The 20,736-nt window shown below is 47.8% G+C and overlaps 1 protein-coding gene across 3 annotated transcripts in view; it reads left to right on the forward strand.

Annotated features, from left to right (window-relative positions):
• Positions 1-20,736, forward strand: part of CBFA2T3 (CBFA2/RUNX1 partner transcriptional co-repressor 3) — a 353,436-nt gene that overhangs the window by 316,405 nt on the left and 16,295 nt on the right. For all 3 annotated transcript variants that reach the window (XM_086945802.1, XM_086945804.1, XM_086945803.1), the window contains exons 4-9: positions 2,391-2,480; positions 11,234-11,415; positions 14,203-14,453; positions 15,236-15,321; positions 18,011-18,218; positions 19,345-19,413. In XM_086945802.1, coding sequence (XP_086801928.1) covers positions 2,391-2,480; positions 11,234-11,415; positions 14,203-14,453; positions 15,236-15,321; positions 18,011-18,218; positions 19,345-19,413 — 886 coding nt within the window. The remainder of the gene's footprint in view (positions 1-2,390; positions 2,481-11,233; positions 11,416-14,202; positions 14,454-15,235; positions 15,322-18,010; positions 18,219-19,344; positions 19,414-20,736) is intronic.

Consider the following 20,736-nt stretch of genomic DNA (forward strand, 5'->3'; position numbering starts at 1 on the left):
GCGGAACCAGTGCCTGTCACATACCTCAGAAAAGCATGTGTCTCTTTTCCCCCCATATACAGACTCCAATCAGCATTCCCCTCCACACTGCTATGTCCCCACATGAGACATTTAGTGCAAAAGCTTCTATGAGATCAGGCCTAATGGCTAGAATCGCTGACTTTGGAATCTGGGAGCCCAGTTTCAAATCTCGGCCTTTAGCACATTTTATGGTCATGGCAAATAACTTAATCTCCCTGTGCCTTTAAAAATTGTGAAATGTAATGCATGAACTGTATTTGTGTAAACCCCACTTGATGTATACAATCCTGTAGAATGTCTCCCGTTCTCCCAAGTAATGTACAGCACTCTGTTGCTTCCCAGCTAGGTTTGCGCTATATAAATACCAATACAAACATACATACGTACATCACCCATCACACAAAGCTAAGCACGGGGTGAACTATTCACATCCGATATGGGGCATCCTGAGCTTTCTACTTACTCAATGAACAATACAGGTCTGGAATCCACCGGCCGGTGTGATTCTTGGGACCCAGGGCCTGTGCTCCCTTCTTTGGGCAAGGACCGGGTGGATAGCAACGCTCCGTCAACAGAGAGAGAGCAGCTGGGGCATATCAACAACCGGTGGGGAAAACAAGAGGGAGAGGTGCGAAGAGGCTCACCCTGATCACAGGAGCTAAAAGAGGCACATTAGCTAATGCAGAGCTCTAAAGATGTCCCATGTCAGGTGCGAGGTATATAGCAAGTCCTTTTTTTATCGCTCATCTTTGCGCATTCTTGTAGACGCAGCCTTGCGTTCACTGAACACCCCACTCATGGTCTAGGGCAATACAAGGGAGCTGCTGATGAGAGATGCCCCCTCTGTTTTCAATACACCTGTGATACACCCAGGCCTCCTGGGCAATGGTAGGCCCGGAGGAACTCTCTTCACCCGATCCCCTCCTGACAGTGCTTAATTTGTAATAAAAATATAATTGCCAGGGCCCTCGTCAGTAGGCCGCTACAGCTTGGCAGCTTGTACCACCCCTTGCCCCTGCCAGTGCTGCCAATGAGAATTGACAGTGACCATTTAGACTATTCCAGACCCCCAAAGCTATAACAATGACTTTGGTGGTAGGTATTAGTCCTTTTTGAAGTTTATTGAATTAATAAACGGCTGTTGTTTTGCTTACATTTAAATTTGACATACAGTTCCACCATGTGGCAGACTGTAATGAGTGCCCGTGTTGACAATTAAGTGCTGGGGCCCAGCACCGGAAACCAACGGCTCAAATTAAGCACTGCTGACAATAGACTGGCACTCCCAAGGTTTATCAGCCCTTCAGTGTGAGCAGGGTGACCATCTGGCCTTCATTTTGCCAGGACATCAATATTTCAGGAATGACCTCTCATTTAGAAAACCTTCGTGCCACCAGTTGTAGCATCCCAGACCGGATACCATTGCACTGCACTAATCTAGAAGTAGCCTATAAAACAGCCTGGAACACTTATCCAGAGGTTTCCAGGCCTGAATGAGCAAGCAATGAATCACTAAAATAAATTAAATAAATGTGGGTAAATTGAACTTCAAAATAATTTAAATAAACTGAATTGCTTCTGCAATAGTGCATTGCAGGGCGACTAGTGCAATAGGAGAGAAAGCGTGAACTACAACTGTCTTTTAGTCTTGATTGTTTTTACTTGAACTCGCAAGTGTAAAAATACCCGCCTTCAATGGTTTGTAAAAGGAAGTCCAAGACCGAAAGCCCAGTGTCCTGTAATATGGGATCATATGGGCACCCCTCGACTGAACTTTTATCGCAGTAATGAAACTTCACGTAACATAATGTACAGTACACACCAGTGCTGCTCACTCAGGGACCTGGACACCAAATGACATGTAGATTCTTGTTCAGTGAATGCAGAGGGGGGGGCTGGTCAAGAGGCAGAGCCAGTTGCCCAGCTGAGCAATGCCTGTATAACATAGCATACCATAACATAACATAATGTAACATTTGCATGTGTAAATCGCACGTTCACCTAAGGGTTATCTTGGCGCGGAATAACAGGTGTTTGTTACCCAACTCGATGCCTCCCTTGTGAATGTCTCGCCCACAGCCCTAGCAACAACCATCAGGAGGTTCTTTCTGCTATCCCACTTTCTGAGATATCGGATTTCCACATCAAGAGAGGGTATCTCTACTACCATTCGGTGTAGTTATTCCCCGATCTACCTTATAAAGCGTGTCTTCTCAACCCCTCGGTGGAGACGGCATGATGCAGATCACGCCAGGTCCTGATGATGAAATGACCGGGGCGATGGGATAGCATGCCATATTCCTGATCAATGACCGGGGCTGATGTCTCCGAGTGTGTATATAGCTCACATCCTCCTTCCCTTCTTTCAGAACTCTACGCTGACCATTGAGGAGTTTCACTGCAAGCTTCAGGAGGCCACAAACTTCCCCCTCCGGCCTTTCGTCATCCCCTTCCTCAAGGTAGGTCTGCTTAATGCAATGTAGAACTCAGGGTGTTGGAGCTGTGTCTGGTGCTATCAGGGATAGAGGCAGAAGACCTGTGTTTACCTACAGAGAGGATAGACGCTGCCGGCACTCTTGGATGTAGCCGACACATGATGCTTCTGGAACTGTTTTTGATGCTGCGTAGAGTTGACGCTACCGGAGCTGTTTGATGTAGTAGAGCATTGGCACCGATGGAGCTGTGTTTGATGCTGTCAGGAGTTGAGGCTGCCGGGAGCTGCGTTTGTTACAGGAGAGGATTGAGGCTGCTGAAGCTGTTTGAAGGAGTAGAGCATTGACACATGTTTGATTCTATCAAGAACTGAGGCAGCAGAGCTGTGTTTGAAGCAGAAGAGAATTGCTGCTTCCAAAACAGTTTTTGATGCAGCATAGAATTGACACTGTTTGATGTAATAGAAGAGCAATCCTGATGGAGCTGTGTTTGGGGCTATCCGGTATTGAGGCTGCAGGGTTGTGTTTTATATGGAAGAGGATTGACGCTACCGGAGCTGTTTGATGAAATAGAGGATTGATGCTAATGGAGCTGTATTTGAGGCTATCCAGACTTGAGGATGCAGAGATGTGTTTGAAGCTGCATTAAGAATTGAGGATGCAGAGCTGTGTTTGAAGCTATATTAAGAATTGAGGATGCAGAGCTGTGTTTGAAGCTATCCAGAATTGAGGATGCAGAGCTGTGTTGGATGCTATATTAAGAATTGAGGATGCAGAGCTGTGTTTGAAGCTACATTAAGAATCGAGGCTGCAGAGCTGTGTTTGATGCTATCCAGAATTGAGGATGCAGAGCTGTGTTTGAAGCTATATTAAGAATTGAGGATGCAGCGCTGTGTTTAAAGCTATATTAAGAATTGAGGATGCAGAGCTGTGTTTCAAGCTATATTAAGAATCGAGGCTGCAGATCTGTGTTTGATGCTATCCAGAATTGAGGATGCAGAGCTGTGTTGGATGCTATATTAAGAATTGAGGATGCAGAGCTATGTTTGAAGCTATATTAAGAATTGAGGATGCAGAGCTGTGTTTGAAGCTACATTAAGAATTGAGGATGCAGAGCTGTGTTTGAAGCTACATTAAGAATTGAGGATGCAGCACTGTGTTTGAAGCTATATTAAGAATTGAGGATGCAGAGCTGTGTTTGAAGCTACATTAAGAATTGAGGATGCAGAGCTGAGTTTGAAGCTACATTAAGAATTGAGGATGCAGAGCTGTGTTTGAAGCTACATTAAGAATTGAGGATGCAGCACTGTGTTTGAAGCTATATTAAGAATTGAGGATGCAGAGCTGAGTTTGAAGCTACATTAAGAATCGAGGCTGCAGAGCTGTGTTTGATGCAGTAGAGAAATGATTCATCTGGAACAGTTTTTTGAAGCCACATAGAATTGCTGCTGCTGGAGCAGTGTTGCATTAAATATAAAATGAATATTGCCAGAGCTGTGTTTGATGCAATCGAATATTGATGATACAGAGCTGTGCTTTATGGTGTAGGAAATAGAAGTTACCAAAGCTGTATCAAAAAAGGGCTTGGATGAGTTGAACCTTCCCAAGTGTTGCCGGTTACAGACGATCACATACATTCCAGGGAATACGTCACACTGGGTTTACTCTTTACCAAGTAATAAGAGTTCTACAAGCGCAGTGGCTCTTAACACTTTGTCATACTTGTATTCACACTGTCACTCCTTAATCAAGGCTTTTTTAGGTGACGTTCCGTTGGTATTGATAGAGCCCCTACACGTTTTTCGCATCCTGCAACAAAATAAGTTCCGGCAAACCTTTTAATCTTTTTTGGTGCTTTTATTTTTTCAATTTTTACCCTTTCATTTGGTTTTGTAGCAAATAAATACCCATGTAAATATCAGTTGTGGTTCACAAAGATTGATTAGTTTCTTTCTCTTTGTCTACAAATATCCTTACGTTGGTTACTATCCTTCAGACATATTGTAGTTGGGTCAGCCGACACGTGTTTCGCTCTTTGGGTGTGGGTAGCACTTTGGGCTTCATCAAGGCTTAGTAAGTTTAAGGCAGAGATAGTGGACCCTGGGTCTGGTCATGTTTGTGTAAGGGATATAGGTTTCCTTAGTATACATTAGGAGATGTACGGCCTCGTCCTCTGGTAGGCAAAATACAGTCACCTTTTAGTCGGTGCAATGACGTCATGATCAGAACCTGCAATAAGGACAAAGGAAGAGTCAAAAGTCGAAAATGTAAATATCAAGCGATGCAACAAGATTTACGGGAACTTTTTATGTTCACTCTATATACCAAGGGAACACCAACAATGAAAGTCTTAATGAAAGAGTACGCCTTGTGAATACTAGATTAAGAATGCGTTATGGGCAGCTACACTTGTACAGAGCTGTATCTGGTTGGACAGACAGCTGAGACTGCCAGATCTTTCTTTATAGCAGTAGAGAAGGGAGGTCCCAGAGCTGTGTTTGATGTGACCTAGAACTGAAAATTCCAGAGCGGACAATGGATAGCACTCCACTCTCTAATGCAAACTTATGTCGTTTTTAGTCAATTAATCAGTATTTATGGGGCGCAACACTATCACCCCTGGGGTATCTGGGCACTGAGGGTGATGAGTCTGCATGGAAGAGCCAGGTCTTGAGTCACTTTCTGAAATCTGCCAGGGAGGGTGCGAATCGAAAGTGAAGGTCGTTCCAGGTCTTGGCGGTGCTGCAGGAGGAGGAACAGCCCTAGCTGCAGCTGCGATGGATGCGGGGATCTGTGCAAGTGCGAGTGAGGCGGAATGCAGGCATCTTGCTGGCAGGTGGAAGTTCATTCGACGGTTGATGTAGGATGGTCCTTGGTTGTGTAAAGCCTTGTATGCGTGCTTGAGGGTCTTGAACTGGCATCTCTTCTGGATTGGTAGCCAGTGGAGGTCTCTGAGGTGAGGGGTGGTGTGGGTCCACTTGGGGAGGTCTAGGATGAATCTGGCTGCGGTGCTCTGTATGGACCGAAGTCTCTTGAGGAGCTTGGTGGAAATTCCGGTGCAGAGAGTGTTGCCATAGTCGAGGAGGCTGGTGACGAGGGCCTGTGTCACGTTTTTTCTGGTGTTGATTGGAATCAATTTGAAGATTCTGCGGACCATGCGTAGGGTATTGAAGCATGAGGAGACTGCGTTCACTTGTTGGTTCATTGTTTGTTAGCTGTTGAGGATAATGCCGAGGCTGTGTGCATGGTTCAACAGTATGGGTGTTGGTCCGAGTTCTGCTGGACACTAGCTGTGGTCTCACAAGGAGGTCAATTTTCCGCAGATCAGTACTTCTGTGTTGTTGGAGTTGAGTTTGAGGCAGCTGTCTCTCCTCCAGTCTGCTACAATGGTCATGGCATTGCAGAAATTGATTCTGGCATTGGAGGGCTCCTCAGTGATTGAGAGGATGAGCTGGGTGTCATTGGCGTAGGAGCTATTGTTCAGTCTGTGGGTTCTGACGATGTTTGCGAGGGGGGTCATGTAGATGGTGAACAGGATGGGGCTGAGGAATGATCCTTGGGGCACGCTGCTTATGATTTCCTTCAGAGTGCAGGTAGGCAGACGGATGCTCTACGTGCATCCTGAGAGGAATGAGATGATCCACTTGGGGCGTGTAGCTGAATGTCGATGTTGTGGAGTCTGTGAACGAGGATGTGATGGGAGACGGTGTTGAACACTGGAGAGAGGTCGAGGAGGATCAGGGCCACTGTTTCTCCTCGGCCAAGCAGAATTCTGATGTCATCTGTGGCGGCGATCAGTGTGGTCACAGTACTGTGGTTGGCCCGGAAACCTGATTGTGAGGCATCGAGTAGGTGGTTTGATTCAAGGTATTCGGTGAGCTGATGGTTGATGGCTTTCTTGAGTACTCTGGCTGGGTATGGGAATAGGGAGATCCGCTGATAGCTTTTGAGGTTGCTGGGTTCGGCAGAGAGCTTATTTAGGAGGGGCTGACCCCTGCGTGTTTCCATCCATCTGGGAAGGTTGCTGTGGAGATGAAAACATTGAGGATATTGTTGAGTTCTGGGCTAATTATGTTGGCTCTGAGGTTGAAGCGATGGTGGGAACTGTGGTTGGTGGGTGCCCCAGAGTGGATGGAGGACATGATGGTCATGGTGGCCTGAAAGTCAAGTGAAGATCAGGTTGCTATAGCTGGGCAGGTGTTCACTTGTGGATGAGGTTGTCGAGGCTAAGCGTAGTGGGTTGGGTGTCGAAGTTTTTGTAGATGGTGGCAACCTTAGTGTGGAAGTAGTCCGAGAGGATGTTGCAGAGTTGTCGGGAAAGGTGGACAGAGTTTTCTGTGGCTGACGGGTTGGGAAATTCCTTGATGATTTTCAAGAGTTCTTTAGTGTGGTTTGCCTCAGCGTCGATGTGGTCAGTGATGGCTGCTCTTTTGGCCTCCTTGATGTGCCGGTGGTAGTCGCTGAGGGCTGTTTAGTGCACAGCTTTGTCAGAGGGTGGTTCTGAGCTCTGGGGTGTAGCAGCCAGCATCTCTTGAGGTTCTCTTGGTTTTTGCAGATTTCAGTGGGGCAACTCTGTTGGCGCATTTATTGATCTGGGTGAAGAAGTTGTGGATGGCCTGGTTGAGATTGGCTGACTTGTCCGGTGGTGTGGAGCAGAGAGTCTGCTTCCATTGGCTCTCGATGACCGTGTCACAGCTACGGTAGATGACGATGTGGTGCTTGGTGATGGTGTGTTGGGCATTAGAGATGGTAAAGTGGACGATTGAATGGTCGACCCATGTGAGCTCCATGATGTGGGTGAATTTGATTATGTCGCTGGAGAAGAAGATGGGCTTTTGTGTGGGCTCGGTGACTAAGTGGGAGAGTCCAATGTTGTTGAGGTTCTCCAGGAAGGAGGAGGAGTTGGCATCCTTTGGGACCTCGATGTGAAAATTGCTATCGCCAAGCAGGACATGTGGAGGGAGTCAATGGTGAGGGGGTAATGAGGTTGGTAATGGTAACTCAGAAGTCTGGGTCTTGGTGGTCTGTATGCAAGATGCAAGGGTGCCTCTTATTGTTCCTTGATGTCAATTTGTAGTCTGAAATTGAGGTGCTCCATGAGAGGTGTTGGGTCGTTGTTTGTGGTGGTTCATTGGATGGATTCCTTGAATATTATGGCCATTCCCCTGCCGCGTTTGTTGGGGCGGTCTCGTGTATCATCATGTAGCCGTTAATAGTGGCGAGGTCGGGGTTTGAGGTGGGGCTGAGCTGCGTCTCAGTAATGAAGGCCATGTCTGGGGTGAGGGTGGTGATTGTGTCCTCAGCGGCGTGTTTGCTGAGGGATAGGGCATTGAGTAGGATGCATTGGAGTCGTTTTGGGTTGTTAGTGGTCTTCTGGGCGGTAGCTGTGCTGGGTCCAGTTGTGAGTAAAAGGTCCTGTTTGGCAGGAGAAGTGGCGGTGGTGGAAGACGAAGGGTCCTTTTGTAACACGTGGTGAAGACGTGAATCAGCGGGTGTTGCGGCATCCGGAGTTGAGGGCCAGGAGCTCCTTAGTGGAGTAGCGTCGGATGGTGGAAGGACCAGGGGACCTGACACTGGGCGCGATCCAGGCGCGGATGGGTGCAGACGGGCTTGCCTTTGGCACACCGAGGCACCCAGCTGCACAGCAACCTTCATAATTAGTCCTGGGAGGTGGAAGGGGCTGTCTGGGAGGAGGGAGGGCAGGGCGGGAGCAGCGTCAGCGGAAAGAAATGGCGGGAATGGGAGTGGGGTGAATGAGCTAACAAAACAATCTGACAGTAACCAGAATAAACCAGTAACCAGAATAAAAACACTATGTAGTACCAGTGAACCAATTAGACCAATTAATACCAAATTGGGCAAAAAATATATATTAGCAGTGGATAGAAGTAATTAAATGAGTAGCAAGCTCCCACAGTCGCGGGGGGATGTGAGAGCCGCAGGCTCGAACCTGGGGCAGTGGATGCTGGGATTGCGGGAGCAGACTCGAGAGTTTCTGATCGGCAGGGAGAGCGGCGCAGTGCCCAGTGTCCAAGGGCTATAGTGCTACAGGATTTTGCAGAAACCAAAGCCGTGTGCAGTTAAAATGGATTATGCGGGAGAGCTGTGAGCAGTTGCACAGGATTGTGCAGTAGTCAGAGTTGTGAGAAGTTAGATGGGATTATGCAGTAGTCTGATCTGTGCGTATTTGCAAAGCATGCTGTAGGCAGAGCTGAGTGCGGTTACACAGGATTATGCAGTAGTTGGAGCAGTGTGCATTTGGATGGGATCAAGCAGTAGTCTGAGGTGTGTATTTGCAAAGGATTATGCGGTAGACCGAGCTGCGTGCGGGTACACAGGATTATGCAGTAGTTAGAGCACGGTGTAGTTAGATGAGATTATGCGGTAGTCAGAGCAGTGTGCAGTTAGATGAGATTATGCAGTAGTCTGAGGTGTGTATTTGCAAAGGATTATGCGGTAGACCGAGCTGCGTGCGGGTACACAGGATTATGCAGTAGTTAGAGCACGGTGTAGTTAGATGAGATTATGCGGTAGTCAGAGCAGTGTGCAGTTAGATGAGATTATGTAGTAGTCTGAGCTGTGTGTATTTGCAAAGAATTAGGCTGTAGGCAGAGCTGATTGCGGTTACACAAGATTGTGCAGTAGTTGGAGCAGTGTGCAGTTGGATAGGATCAAGCAGTAGTCTGAGCAGTGTGTATTTGCAAAGGACTATGCGGTAGACAGAGCTGCGTGCGGGTACACAGGATTATGCAGTAGTTAGAGCAGTGTGCAGTTAGATGGAATCAAGTAGTCTGAGCTGCGTGTATTACCAAAAAAGGCTTATGCGGTAAAAAAGAATTGATTGCGTTTACGATGGATTATGCGGTAGCCAGAGCTGTATTTTATAAAGTTGCACGTCAGGTCCATCTGGTGATCATTTGCAATTCATTAACAATCTTCCGCCTTGGCTCCCCCTCCAACGCGGAGTTCGCCCGCTCCTCCGGAGGGACGCGCGCATTGGCATTTCTGTCAGATAAAATATTCGCAGCAGATGTTCGCTGCTGGCTTCAGCTGTTCGGGTTTATCTGGACGAGGAGAAGGAACACTTCGCGTCGACAGTGCGTGGTTTCATCTGGGACAAGATGTAATCCTTTTCCCAGGCTCGTTTCACGCGCACAGCTGGCAGCAGGGGCCGGAATTAGCAAACCTGCCTTCCTGTGGGTGGGCATGGAGCTGTCGGAGGGGGTGAGACGGTGCCCTATGGTAGATGGCATCGCAGTGTGCTATTGCAGTGCCCTATCGAGGAGCGCCACCCAGTGGACAGGACTGTGCAGTGTGCTATTGTGCAGGCTTGAACCCTGTGGTAATTAGTGGTAATACCCTGTGGTAGAGGGTCAGACAGTGCGCTAGTGGAAAGGGTTGCGCTGTGGTAGTGTGCTATTGCAGTGCCCTATCGAGGAGCGCCACCCAGTGGACAGGACTGTGCAGTGTGCTATTGTGCAGGCTTGAACCCTGTGGTAATTAGTGGTAGTACCCTGTGGTAGAGGGTCACACAGTGCGCTAGTGGAAAGGGTTGCGCTGTGGTAGTGTGCTATTGCAGTGCCCTATCGAGGAGCGCCACCCAGTGGACAGGACTGTGCAGTGTGCTATTGTGCAGGCTTGAACCCTGTGGTAATTAGTGGTAGTACCCTGTGGTAGAGGGTCACACAGTGCGCTAGTGGAAAGGGTTGCGCTGTGGTAGTGTGCTATTGCAGTGCCCTATCGAGGAGCGCCACCCAGTGGACAGGACTGTGCAGTGTGCTATTGTGCAGGCTTGAACCCTGTGGTAATTAGTGGCAGTACCCTGTGGTAGAGGGTCACACAGTGCGCTAGTGGAAAGGGTTGCGCTGTCGTAGTGTGCTATTGCAGTGCCCTATCGAGGAGCGCCACCCAGTGGACAGGACTGTGCAGTGTGCTATTGTGCGGGCTTGAACCCTGTGGTAGTTAGTGGTAGTACCCTGTGGTAGAGGGTCACACAGAGCTCTAGTGGAAAAGGCCGCGCCGTCGCAGTGTGCTATTTCACAGCAATGCTGTGCCGGAGAGGGCCGCGCAGTGCCGTGTCCTGGAGCGCCACACAGTGCAAAGGACTGTGCAGTGAGCTGGCTTGCACAGTGCTCTATGGTAGAGGGTGGCATAGTGCGCCAGTGGAAAAGTAGTGCAGTGGCAGGACGTTACTACAGATTAGCACACGGCGCACTATTAAGAGGGACCACACTGCTATGTGATGTTTGCGTAGGACCGCGTAGTGCCACGCCATGTACAGTTTGCATATAGCGCACCAGTGCAGCGGGTGGCGTATTGTGGAGTAGAAGGCACGCGCTGCTGTTGTGGGGGCAGCACAGAGCACCTCGTAGAGAGTCACAAATGACACTACTGTATAGTAAAACACAGCTTCTTTGCCTCTGCGCCAAAGTCTGTAATAGGGCGCGGGTGCAAAGGGATTCCCTCATTTGCATCTCATGCAAATGAGGTAACGCCCCCTGCAGATATGGCTGGCGCTTTATGTGCGCCAGAGCTATCGGTATTACAGAAGGGGGCGGCACACGCATCTGCAACCCCTTCTGTAATGCCAGTGTCCCAGGGGCGCTCAAATGTCCGTTGCCCCCCGGGGCACACTCAAATACGGCCCCTGGAGCACTTGTGTTTGCGTCTCCAAAGTGGGCACCTTGCATGGAGCTCAGAGCTTTGCAACAAATGCATTATGAACCTAGGAGCTTCGCTGATGGAATCTTACATGATCCGTTTACCCTCCCACTCTCCAGGCCAACCTGCCCCTGCTCCAGCGGGAACTCTTGCACTGCGCCCGCATGGCCAAGCAGACGCCGGCGCAGTACCTGGCCCAGCACGAGCAGCTCCTCCTGGACGCCAACGCCTCCTCGCCCATCGACTCCTCCGAGCTCCTTATGGAAGTGAACGAGAACGGCAAGCGGCGGACCCCTGAAAGGTAGGCTCTTGGCCTTGTGTGTGTGTGTCTATTTGATAGTCCGGCCCCGGGCCTGATATATGCGTCCATCTGAAATTAAGGCCCTGGGCCTGCTTGTGTATGTTCATCTGAAAGGAAGGTCCCGGGCCTGCATGTGTGTGTCTACGGCCGGCCTTGGGCATGGGTGAGCTGGGCCCTGGCCCGTGGCGCCAAAATTCTGATGGGCGCAGCAAGGAGCCTCCTGACTTAATGTTATACAAACAGCAACTCATCCATCCCACCTGGTCTCAATGGGGTCCCGTTAAAGACTTTGTAATCAGCCCCTAATGTACTTCAGCGTAATTGTTAGCACCCCATAAACCCCTTTCCCTCCTCCCATCTTCCTCACACCTCCTGTAGTCACACCGCAAGGACCCCGCCCCACAAAAAACCCCAAATGTTCTTTCTGTGTCTGTTTTAAAGGTAGGCCCGAGCCTGCATTTGTGTGTTCATCTGAATGGTGGGCCCCAGACCTGATGTATTTGTTCATCTGAAAGGTAGGCCCTGGGCCTAATGTATGCGTCCATCTGAAATGTAGCCCCCGGGCCCTGTGTAAAAGTCCAGTCCATCTGAAAGGTATGCGCGGGCTTACTAGAGTGTGTCCATCTAAAAGGTAGGCCCAGGCCTCATGTATGTGTCCGTCTGAAAGGTAGGCCCGGGCCTCATGTATGAGTCCATCTAAAAGGTAGGCCCAGGCCTCATGTATGTGTCTGTCTGAAAGGTAGGCCCGGGCCTCATGTATGTGTCCGTCTGAAAGGTAGGTACAGGCCTCATGTATGTGTCCATCTGAAAGGTAGCCCGGGCCTCATGTATGTGTCCATCTGAAAGGTAGGCCCGAGCCTGCTTGTGTGTTTTCATCTAAAAGGTAGGCCTGGGCAAGCTTGCGTGTGTTCATCTAAAAGGTAGGCCCGGGCCTCATGTATGTGTCTGTCTGAAAGGTAGGTCCGGGCCTCATGTATGTGTCTGTCTGGAAGGTAGGCCCGGGCCTCATGTATGTGTCTGAAAGGTAGGCCCGGGCCTCATGTATGTGTACTTCTAAAAGGTAGGCCCGGGCCTGCTTGTGTGTATCCATCTCAAAGGTAGGCCCGGGCCTCATGTATGTGTCTGTCTGAAAGGTAGGTCCGGGCCTCATGTATGTGTCTGTCTGGAAGGTAGGCCCGGGCCTCATGTATGTGTCTGAAAGATAGGCCCGGGCCTCATGTATGTGTACTTCTAAAAGGTAGGCCCGGGCCTGCTTGTGTGTATCCATCTCAAAGGTAGGCCCGGGCCTGCTTGTGTGTGTCCATCTCAAAGGTAGGCCCAGTCCTCATGTATGAGTCCATCAGAAAGGTAGGCCCGGGCATGCTTGTGTGTTTTCATCTAAAGGTAGCCCCAGGCCTGCTTGTGTGTGTCCATCTCAAAGGTAGCCCTGGGCCTGCTTGTGTGTGTCCATCTCAAAGGTAGCCCCGGGCCTGCTTGTGTGTGTCCATCTCAAAGGTAGGCCCGTGCCAGCTTGTGTGTGTTCATCTAAAAGGTAGGCCCGGGCCTCATGTATGTGTCTGTCTGAAAGGTAGGCCTGGGCCTCATGTATGTGTCTTTCTGAAAGGTAGGCCCGGGCCTCATGTATGAGTCCAACTGAGAGGGAGACCCGGTTCTCACGTATGTGTCCAACTGAAAGGTAGGCCCGGGCCTGCTTGTGTGTTTTCATCTAAAAGGTAGGCCCGGGCCTGCTTGTGTGTGTTCATCTAAAGGGTAGGCCTGGGCCTCATGTATTTGTCCTTCTGAAAGGTAGGCCCCGGGCCTGCATGTATGTTCTTGTTCAAGACTTCTAATCTCTTGCCTGGATCTCCTCCACTCACTCTCACATAATGGCGACACTACAAGTGAATTTTAAAAGGGGTTGAGGGGGGCTGACATTGGTCCACAGATAAACTGACAGGGCCATCTACAATAGCGACATTAGTGTAAATGTGGCTAGATAAATAGACACACACGTTTAGTAAGTTTCCTTGAAATGTTTAAACCTGACTTGAATCTATCTACATATACGTATATATATATTTTAATATAGATATTTACACATATAAAATCAGTTGGAAACATTTTAATCCGACAACACTGCGTTACAATGCACAGTATGTAGCCAAATGAATGTATGTGGCGCAGTACAACATTTCTTTTTTATGTGTCGTTTCCGGTCACATTCAGCAGCTGTGGTGGGTTGGGCCCAAAAGGGAGCCAGGACAAATAGCGCTGGGGCGCAGGCCCCATCTGGCCTTCCTCTGGAGATGCCAGTGCTCTCACTCTCCACTCCCTCTTCTCTCAAGTTCTGAGTCTGCAGCACTCCAGTCTCTCAAGAGCTTCTCTCTAGGGCTCTGTTTCCTGGCCTTCAGCCTCCACAAGGCCTCTCTACAGGTCCCTCCCTCCACTCATGGTCTGTTCCTCTCAGTGCCCTTGAGTCTGTACCACTCCTACTCTCTACACCTTTTCACCGTCATGGTCCGCACCCCAGTTGGTGGAGATCCAGTGTTCTTTAGCTTAAGTCTGTAACCCACAAGGTCTCTCAGAATGACAGTACTTGCAACTCTCTGGCCATTCAAGATCTTCTAACTCTCACTTTATTTCCTCTGTGTCTGCTGCCCTCTTAGAACAAAACCCCTTTGGGCAGTAAGTCAATCAAGGTCTTCTCTCTCTCTCTCCTTCTCTCTGAATTGCATCTCTCTGGGATTTTGGTCCTTAGGCTAGGCTTGCAGCATCTCATATGGTCACCTTTCCCATCTCTCTAAACAGGACCAAAGAAAATGGGCTGGATCGTGACCCCCTGCACACCGAACACCTCAGCAAGCGACCATGCACCATGAGCCCGGCCCAGCGCTTCAGTCCAAGCAACGGGCTGAACCATCACCCCAACGGACTGCCTCACCCCACCCCTCCACCCACACAGCACTACCGCCTGGAGGACATGGCCCTAGCACACCACTACCGTGACACCTACCGCCACCTAGACCCAAGGGAGCTGCGGGAGCGACATCGACAAGTCGGTGAGTACTGCAGTGTTCGGTTCATCCATATTGTCCCCATGTTAACACTGACCACTGCATGGGTATGCGTGTACTGTCTTCTTCCGCACTGTTACTCTCTATTAATCTTTTCACCATTAACAGCCCTTCAATATGCCAGGCTTCCTTCATTTTCTATTCTAACCATTGAATCTTCCAATGCTCAGATAAGTGCCTAGCGGTAGGCGTGTCTGTGTTCTCTAGTCCCACCTCTCTGACATTCCTGAATGTTTGTTTGATAATGTCAGCTGGGGCTTTGAGGTCGATATTACCATGGTGCCCCTTTAACCAGATATTTGTTGGGAAATGTTCAGTTGCCTGCAGAGTTTCCCAAGGAGTTATGGCACTTCTGCAGAACTGCCCCCACCTCAGCCTTTTCCTTGGTGCTCCAGTATTTCCTCCCTTCTCCTTAAAATCCATGTGACGCCCTGATCTACAGCTGTGCTCATGCTTATATCGCAAACAATTACCAACAATGAGAATTCCAGAATGTTGTTTCAGTTTTATGATGTCTCGTTGATGCGCGAGACCCACCGTGGTATCATTCAATACAATGCCCTTGTTCGGCACATATATGTAAATCATTGACATGGGCCTGTCTCAGTTTATCGACAACATGGAGAAAAGGTACTCCTGTAACTGCATTCTGCTCAGGAACAAACGCAAAACATTCTTTGACATGGTGCCACTGTTTTAATCGCTACAGTTTGGTCACGCTCTTATTCCTACACAACATAATCACACTCTCATCCTTTGTCTTGCAGCTGTCCACGGCAACCGTCAAGAAGAAGTCATCGACCACCGGCTAACGGACCGGGAGTGGGCCGAGGAATGGAAGCACCTCAACAATGTATGTCCAAAAGAGGGGGAAAGGAGGGTTATGGGGTAGTTAACAGAGGAGAGACATCACTAAGCTTTAGTAGTCCTCAAACCAGCTACGTCTCCGATTACTTATTGACATGCTTGCCTTTGATCCTGTTATGCGTTCCTCTGCCATTTGCTTAGATTCATGCTACGGAAGTACCACATACATATATATACATAAATACATACATACACAGGTCGCAACCTAATGCGTTCAGGTCTGCAGTGGCCAATGAAGACCCAGTGGACATCTGGGAATACCTAGATAGTAGTGCTGAATTATCAAGTGGTAGACAAACATTCCCCTGCAGACGAGGAGTGAGAAGCACAAGTGCCCCAAACTCACGCCAATAAAAACACGAAGGAAGACCCAGTTTGTGGCACATGTGGCTGTAGATACACATGCTGTGCGTACTCCTGCCATCCAGTGTTGGTCTCGGACGTGTGCAACTTGTATATGTTTGAAGAAGTCTTGTGAAGTCATGAGGTGTGGTGCTCCTTCTGTCGTAGGTAATGCACCGGGGCATCAGCTCCATAGTTAGAGCATGTGAATCTACAGCACTACATGCCATGAACAGGTCCTTACAGGGTAATTAACATTTTCCTTTCATACCTGGCCCTGTTCATGTCCAGCGGAGATAGTCCTCCAAACACACTCTGGAAATCTGTTGATGATTGTGTGTTCTGTAACATTAATATCTTGTTCTTTCTCTCTGTAGAGAAAGAGAGAAAACACATGTAAACAGTGGAATAGCTCTTATCACTCCTTAATAATTGAAAACACTATTATTCATTCTCATTGTACTCAGTTAGATCAATGGCATGAATAAAATAAGCTTATAGGACTGAGTGGACCTGGCGGAGTTGGAACCAGTGACCTGCAGTTTACTTACAAACCTATATCTACAGTAGACGCTTATGCTAGGAGTCCAGTTTTGCCTATCGTAGCTGAGTCTCTCTAGTCATCTAGTGCCCTAGCCATGTCTCCTAAAATATTCAAATTAATAAAGGCTGAAGGCCAGGACTGGATGATGGTTCTGTCTTCCTTGTTCTAATATAGCATTAATGAACATCATAGGGGATATTATCGTGAGCTAATTGTATACTATGCAAGTGAAGCAGCCCACATTGCAGACCTGTAACGAGAAAGGCAATTATCTGAATTATAATGCCCCATCAATGTTCATTTTTACTATAACCATGCTTTTTAGAGAGCAGCAGGGATCTAGAAAGCGACTTTTGAGGATCAAAATTGAAAACAAGCTCACATGCGGGGTGTGCTTTTCCGTAATGTGCTTGTGAGGTTAGTTAGCCTACAGTCTATGGCGCTATTACGAGTAACTTGACACTTGGCAGAAGAAAAAGCATAGGAAGTCCTATTCTAATTGGTTTGTAGAGTATGTTTACATCACAAAGGTCACATTTGTGAAATGTGACCCTTTGATACCGCCTTTGTTACCACTTTCAAAGTGCACTGATTGGCCTGAACATCCTAAATATTCCATAATAGATTGTAATGCATTTGGGAATCTCCGGTTGCTCCTGGGACATCTGGCACAGGATCAAGTCCATTCCATTCTGCAATTTCTCATTTCAAGAACATGCTAATTCTTTGGCATTGTCAGTGTCACTCATTAGGCAGTACTTGGCAAACGATGTGGATAGCGCTTTCCCTTTCAGTTGTTTTTGTGCTCTATGAGTGGGCTCAGGTCAGTGAGGAAGTGGTCAACTGTCTTAGATCAGCATTGTTTTCATTTTGAGACCAAGAGTGCCATCAAATAATAATTATAATAACCGGTATGAAGGCGCAGGGAGCCGCCAGGAAGATTAAGCAAGCTATTGCCCAGAGTCACATGGTGCTGGGCAAACCTGGTGCCGGGGAGCGAACCGTGATCCCTGTGTTCAGGAGTCAGCCTCCCTGGCCGCGGATCCATCAATGGGCTCTATTTGCACATCAGTGGTTCCATGTCACATCTCAATTCAGGATGCATTGGGTCGAGTGTCTTGCTTGAAGGTGCTTGGGCAGATTGCAGCAATTGTAAAGCTTCAGCTCCAAAGGCTGGGTTATCTGAACCACGCGGCCAAGACCCAATGACCTTGAAGGACACTAAATTAATGCACATTCAAGACATCCACCCACTTGTTTAAGCAAAAGGACAGGCAGAATGAGGTGTGTGGTACAGCAAAGCCATACTTTTTCATACTTTCGGGCAAACACAACTACACTCAGAAGACAAGTGCCTAGCACTTTGTATGGATGTAATTGAAATATACACAAGTCGCTCTTGGCCTTGTGTGACTGCCACACCATGCCACTTTTGGCTTCTTTGGAGATGAGAATGGGTCACCCATAAGTATGTGTACTTTACATTACCGGTAAATGCCTGGTACATTGCAGAAATGGAACCAGATTGGTTAGATCTCACTCTGTTGTAATAACCATAAGAAGGTTAAATTGTTTGTGCAGTTTACTTGTAAGAATGCATGGGAAGTTTTTGCCTGCATGTTTTCTACCTTGCTGTTGAGCCTGTACACAGTAGTTAGTGTGGTTATTGAGTATGCACAGGTGAGATATGTTTTTCCCAGTAAAAGGATAGTATAGATTTTGGACTGTGCAACATACTCTGGGAAGCAGATTGCAAATTGACTATGGTTTTTATTTTGTGCCTATCTAGCTGCTGAACTGCATTATGGACATGGTAGAGAAAACACGCCGCTCGCTGACGGTGCTACGCCGCTGCCAGGAGGCGGACCGCGAGGAACTCAACCACTGGATCCGCCGGTACAGTGACGCAGAGGAGATGAAAAAAAGCGTGACCACCACCCCTCAGCAGACACCGCGACCTCACAATAGCTCCACAAACACTGAGGTACCGCAGCTCGGTGAGTACTTTGGAAATCCGTGTACACTGCATATCTGTCTTATAAGTGACTATGCCCCCATCCTGTTGACGTTCACCTTTCAGAAGAACCATCCTTTTGGGCCTGCTTCTCTGTCATGGGTAGAAGAGAAAAAAAGTTTACAAGGCAAGACTGGTTCTCGCTGACTGGAAAACTGTTTCAGTGGGAAGGAAGGCAGCAAGCCCGTTAAGGGCGCAGGATAGTGTCAGAAGAGATGTGTGTGTGTTTGAGAGGCAGTTCGGGGGTCCCTGTTATACTGATTAAGATTCAGGAGCTGCTAGTATGCTGGCGGGGTGATTCATTCGCTGGGAGTGTAGGTGCACCCAATTATCTCAGTGCATCATGCCAGGACACACGCTTCTATCCCACCATTTTATTCCATGGTTCCCCATTTGCACTCAATCCAAGAGATGTTTGGCCTGTCCCACCAGCCCCACCAGGGCTCTTCTTCAGGTTTCATTGTATGCTTCCAGAGTTTTCTCATCCAGTGCTTCTCCCCTCGCACCACTCATTGTGCGAACTCCCTGAGATCCTATATTGACTTCAGTCGGACCTTCAATGAAGTGAGGGGGAGAAATCCCAAACAACCTGGCTGTAATTAAGCCTTTTTGTGCAAAACCAAACATTTCTTGTCCTCAAACGGCTTCCCCTCAATTGTCCAGGCTCCTGTTCTGTCTCACGTCTCGTTGTGTAGCATCATTGCTCAGTAGGTTTCTACGCCTTGCCCCACCATCATAATCACTGTGTTTCTTTCTCCAAATTTCTTTTGTAAGTTTGTCCACTCTGTTCCACTACTTTCAGCCCTCTTCTTCCTCTTCCATCATTTTTATCTAGGTTTCTCCATGTTGCCCCTCCATTCTCGCCACTGTTTCCTTTACTCCTTAGTAAGCTTCACTACTTAGTCCCACCACTTTCATCCCTGCCTTTTCTGTCCCATCATTCCATGTAGGTTTCTTTGCTTTTTTCCAACAATCCCATAAATCTTTCCACCATGTCCTTCTGCTTTTATAATGGTGATTTATATTGCAAACTGCGTTCTCAGGTTCTCGGCCAATGTCAACAATTTTTGAGATCTGAAGTCTTACCATGCGTTTTGTTCTCGTTTCAGAAACTCACCGGGATTTTTCGCATAGGCCTCAGGCTGGCTACATGCCAGAAGAAATCTGGAGAAAAGCTGGTGAGTGTCTGTATGCTTCTAGGTCTCTAGTTCAAAATCTGGCATTAAGTGACCCAATTAGCTTGGTCTGTGGCTGTCCTTCACGTATTGTATATTATCAACTCATTTGACAATATCCGTTTATCTCAGTGACCAGGGATAAACCAAAGTTGTCTCTAGATTACTCATCTTAATCTTACGAGTTTATCTCACTGTGCAATTTATTATTGTCTCTAAAAAAAGTATAGATTACAGCAAAGAAACATGTTTGAAAATTTTAATATATTTTTGACCCACCTGAAAATATTTTATGTTGTTAAAGACACTCATACGCCATAAAAATGTTTACTTCCAGTAATTTGGAGTAAAATACACAATCTCAACTGAAATCCTGTTGATGCAAGATGTTTTCTTCAAAATTTATACTAAAAATATCTGGAAGCATGAGTGTTTAAGATCTTCAAACCAAGTACCATGCCATTTCCACAATTACTAATCCTGGTAGAACATGGTGCTGCTGATCTGTTTCACGCTAAAACATGAGCACTTCAGGGTACGCGGAAATCTCTACCTGCGAGTAAGATGATGGTGGGATCCAGAATAAAGAAAACTATGATTTATTCCAGAAACTTTCTCTTATAAAAATATACAATTTGGCAAAAGCAATTAAATCGGGACCACATTTAGGGCAAAGATGGACAAATCGAACAAATAAAGGGAGCAATTTTTTTGCCCGACCAGTAGAAAACATCTCAAGGATTCTTGTGTGAGTCCCACAGCACACAGGAAGTGCTCTGTGTTGCTGTGCGCTGATGTGCATGTGTCCGCTCCTTAAGCTGCACCCAACATCCATCTCTATTTTTTATCTGGAATCAGCGAGGAGACATTCGGGGCCTAGAATTGTCTTTGAAGACCCTCTACACTTTCTGTTTGGTTGCAAATAAGAAGGGTGGTCACTAAGCTGGAGTTTTGTGAAATTGTTCTGATAGGCCATTAAGTCTGAAAGGGCAGTAGAGCTGGGACCCAATCATCAACGGGCTGGGACCCAATCATCAGCGGGCTGGGACCCAATCATCAGCATGGCGCCTATGCTCTGCCTTTCAGAAGCCCTCTCCTTGCGATTCTATCAAAAAGGACTCGGAGGGTTCAAGGACCACTGATGTCACAGGTGAAGAGGCACTCTGCTGCTCCACCCCAAACAATGGAGGCATATTTTATTTTCTGGGTGCAATCACCACCAGCCTCCTGCTACTAGCGTAAGGCAAAGCTATATTGCCTTTTACTAGAACTGGCCCTCTATTGGTCAGGAGAGGAGGCCACTGGGCCCCGCATCAGTCCCTTACA

The sequence above is a fragment of the Lissotriton vulgaris genome, chromosome 12 (assembly GCF_964263255.1).
Source record: "Lissotriton vulgaris chromosome 12, aLisVul1.2, whole genome shotgun sequence".
Taxonomy (NCBI): Eukaryota; Metazoa; Chordata; class Amphibia; order Caudata; family Salamandridae; genus Lissotriton; species Lissotriton vulgaris.